The 4,020-nt window shown below is 46.8% G+C and overlaps 1 protein-coding gene across 1 annotated transcript; it reads right to left on the bottom strand.

Annotated features, from left to right (window-relative positions):
- Positions 1-3,409: 3,409 nt before the first annotated feature.
- GLOTRDRAFT_131054 (uncharacterized protein) lies at positions 3,410-3,709 on the bottom strand (the record flags this gene model as incomplete). The annotated part of the gene is made up of 4 exons (XM_007869820.1): positions 3,410-3,432; positions 3,485-3,540; positions 3,588-3,619; positions 3,671-3,709. The coding sequence occupies 4 exons, from the start codon at positions 3,707-3,709 to the stop codon at positions 3,410-3,412; spliced, it is 150 nt and encodes a 49-aa protein (XP_007868011.1).
- Between the last annotated feature and the right edge of the window lie 311 nt (positions 3,710-4,020).

Here is a 4,020-nt window from a genome sequence, read left to right on the forward strand (position 1 = left end):
TATTAATATGTGCACACAGTAATGCAGAGAAATGGCTTACCTGCAACAGAGACGCATCAAGACACGATGAGGGCCTCATCTAGGTCGCGCCGTACGCGCGCTGTAGGAAGGTACTCAGGGGGAGTTCGACGAGAGGCAGCGGGTTCACAAAAAGAACTTACCCGCGGAGAGGTACAAGAGGCTACGTAGGCACCGCTGTTAGGACTTAGCCATGTGAGAGCTGTAGAGAGGACGTAGTCGTGATACAAGGGAGAGAGGGGATTGGCGATGAAGTCGAACTGCGGCGCGCTTTTAAGTCAAGTTCAAAGTCCGACATGTTGAACTTAGCACGTGAGGCGACGCGCATCAGTCAGGCGCCGGTGATTGCTTCGTTGCTAAGGGTATATATATAGAATGATAAGATAATCCTCGGGTCAGTGTATCTCAGCAGGCGCTTCACTTATCATAAATACAAGTCTGGTATTCGGCTGGTAATGCGATTGTAGACGTGCTAAAATAACTGGAATATGCGCCAGCCACTACCAGCCGCGGGACAATTTGCTGATGTAGCTCATGAGCAAAAAGCAGCCTTCCAGCCACAAATAGCCATATTTGGATGTTGCCACAAGGCTAGCCTTCCCCCTTTTTCTTTTTTCTTTTTCTTTTTCTTTTCTTTTTACTGCAGTGGTATCATTATCGAGCCTGGACTGGGGCGTTACTCACTCCCAGGCATGATATTGATATTGAGCGGAGTTTCAATTCTATAGCGGGCAAGCTCACGTGGCCCATGAACGACCCTCAGGGAGTTCCAGGATTATGTATTTGGGTCGAAACCGTCAGAAAGCTCGCTGAAAGAGCATGCTATAAAACTTTGTATAGTCTCAAATTTTTATAGTCACATCGCGGCCGCCATGTCAGCCTTGTTGCTGCGAGCGCGAGGCGGGCGTTGCCGAGCTCATTAGCGAGGTTCGAACATATCATGAACAAACTGTATACCTGTATATAGCCGTTCAAAAAACGTGATACTTCTATGAAATACTATATCCTGAAGTAAAGAGTGTACTACATACTTGTGGCGAGAGGTACACAGCCGGAAAGCTCGCAGGCGAGGACTTTCAGTTGCAGCCACCGCTGATACCCAGTGGAAATTGACAATATTTTCGTGTTTTTAGATATGTTCCTCTATATAACAGGTAGAAAAATAGCTCTAAATACAGGGGAATGTAGTAAGTGGCACTTTAAATACATGGATTATATTCTAGTGAATTGTGCCGCTATCGCAGCTGGCGTGGCATAGGTTGGTAATAGATCTAAATACATCGAAAATAGCTACAAAATCAGGATGATATACGGTCGTGGTGCGCCGCGTATATGGGCTTCCCCGGTATCAGGATGAGTGGTAGGATATTCTTGTACTTTTACAGATATTCACCCATGTTCTCATATATTGCCCCCTCGCATGCCCATCCCGCTGTATTTACACATATTACTATAATTTTCTACCTTTTCCGTTGTGTCGTTCGGACCCCACCCTGCCCATCTGTTCTGCCGGTCCCCCGGCAATCACACGTCCCCCCGCTTTGCACCTCTGGTATCCGCTGCCTGCTTCCACCATCTCTATGCCCGCCCCCCCGCGCACTTATTCCGGTTTGTCCGCGCGACCTGTCTCCCGTTCCATATGCTGTGCTTGCAATGGGGACATACCTATTCAACCTGTCCTCAGGATCGCTTCCTGCGTTGAAATTGAAGTCAGAATATTAAAATTTTGTGATGCAACTAACAATTACTCACTATATCTCTACATTCTTGTGCATTCCGCAATGTGCCCCCCGCCTCGAGAATCCCGTCTAGGCAGACAAGTCATATTGGTAAATGATTCAGAGCGCAAAGGGGACGATACCTTGTGGTTAAGAGGAGAGTGCGTGCAAACGGTTTACTATGACGCGATGACTTTAAGAATCGCGCGAGAGCGGCAAGTGATGTCATACCGATCACTGCAGCTAAATATACACCAACAACTTGAACTCTACCGCGTCCGCGATTCAATCCGATGTGGCCGACGCGCTCACGCAGGCGACACGCGAGGCATGCACTCACGCGATGCACTCGAGTGACTCGACAGCATCGCGTCCCCGTATGACGCACACCTGATGCAGGTAGAGTAGGTCAAGGGAGTGTCATGCAAGTGTCATTCAGCAGTCTGTGGCCTCCAAAATATACAGGTAAACATATGCAAATATATTTAAAGTATCTAAAAATACGAAAATATTGTCGATTTCCACTGGGGCTGATATTGTGCGGGGTTCTAAGCATGGGAAATGTGCACCGAGCGTCTCGCATTCGATATTGCAGTGAGCGACTACGAGGTGGAAAGCACGTTGTGTACTATGAATCCTTCAGAAGATCTCTTACTTGTAGCTACCTGAGCCATGTAGGTGTTGTGGGCAATCGCTAGGGGGTATTTTCTTAGATACTCAGTCTGTTATGATTTTCCCATGCTTATCTCATTCTATTTCCATTCCGAGCATTGCTATTGGACAGTACCTTTCTCTGAGTAGACCTTCCCATGGACACTATCTTCTTCTCACACGTTATCTTCCCTGACTCACCTTCTACCAATGGGCGCCCTTGTATTTCTCATTTCTCTGAGTTACGTTCTCACAGGATAGCTTACGCGTCCTTTCTCATTGTTCTCTTCTTTGGGTATCAACCCCTATACCAGTTACTATATATACTGTAGGAAAACCCATGTATTCCTTAGTTCAACCTCCTGTTGAATACAGCGATTACCTGGACTCTTGATTTGACCGTTGGCATTGGCCCGGCCAGACCTACCTTTCAGTACGCTTACTGAGGTAGTGACGACATAACTGTTGGCACGTGGCCCAGTTATCTCAAGACGACTAGTTAGGACATTGCTTCCTAACACAGTCAATACCCGGTTGAAGACCGGGGAGAAAATGAATTGCACATCAAATTTGCGAGAACCAGAGTCCTAGAAATACATCTCATGCCTCACGGGCGAGCAGCAAGATGTTGCATGACTACATCAGCAAATTTTCCCATAACTGGTGTCTGAATATAATTCGCATATAATCAATTAAAATAAATACCAGTATTACAATATGTACCAGACTTGTGGACAGCTGGGCCATTATATTCAGATGGCACATGTTGTAAGACTCCCACAAGAAGTACAATACGCACCAGACTTACACATATTGCAAGCTCAGGCCAGCTTGCTTTGACCCATAATCACACTATCAGCTGTGTTTTGCTTGGTATTCTACATCCCAGAATGAAATACAGAATCAACACATTGGCTGATGAACACAGTACAACATATGATTGCTCAGGCTAGCTACAATACAGGGTTTGCTATGGCTACATGCTCAATGCAATACTATCCGGGAATCAACCCCCACCCTAATCAATAGAAAACAAACCATATCACTACAACAAACTACATCAGGGTATATCAACAGGTGAGATGTTAGGGACATACCTAATGCACTAGTCATCCTGTATGCATAGAACCCAGCAGCAGTACCATAATCAAACCTGCAAAACAAATCAGAATGCTCAGTCACTAAATGTGAGGGACACACCTAGCGAGCAAGACCCAGACTCCTCCGGCAATCTAAGAACCTCTATTAATATGTGCACACAGTAATGCAGAGAAATGGCTTACCTGCAACAGAGACGCATCAAGACACGATGAGGGCCTCATCTAGGTCGCGCCGTACGCGCGCTGTAGGAAGGTACTCAGGGGGAGTTCGACGAGAGGCAGCGGGTTCACAAAAAGAACTTACCCGCGGAGAGGTACAAGAGGCTACGTAGGCACCGCTGTTAGGACTTAGCCATGTGAGAGCTGTAGAGAGGACGTAGTCGTGATACAAGGGAGAGAGGGGATTGGCGATGAAGTCGAACTGCGGCGCGCTTTTAAGTCAAGTTCAAAGTCCGACATGTTGAACTTAGCACGTGAGGCGACGCGCATCAGTCAGGCGCCGGTGATTGCTCGTTGCTAAGGGTATATATATA

Source organism: Gloeophyllum trabeum, assembly GCF_000344685.1.
Source record: "Gloeophyllum trabeum ATCC 11539 unplaced genomic scaffold GLOTRscaffold_00010, whole genome shotgun sequence".
NCBI classification, from domain to species: Eukaryota; Fungi; Basidiomycota; class Agaricomycetes; order Gloeophyllales; family Gloeophyllaceae; genus Gloeophyllum; species Gloeophyllum trabeum.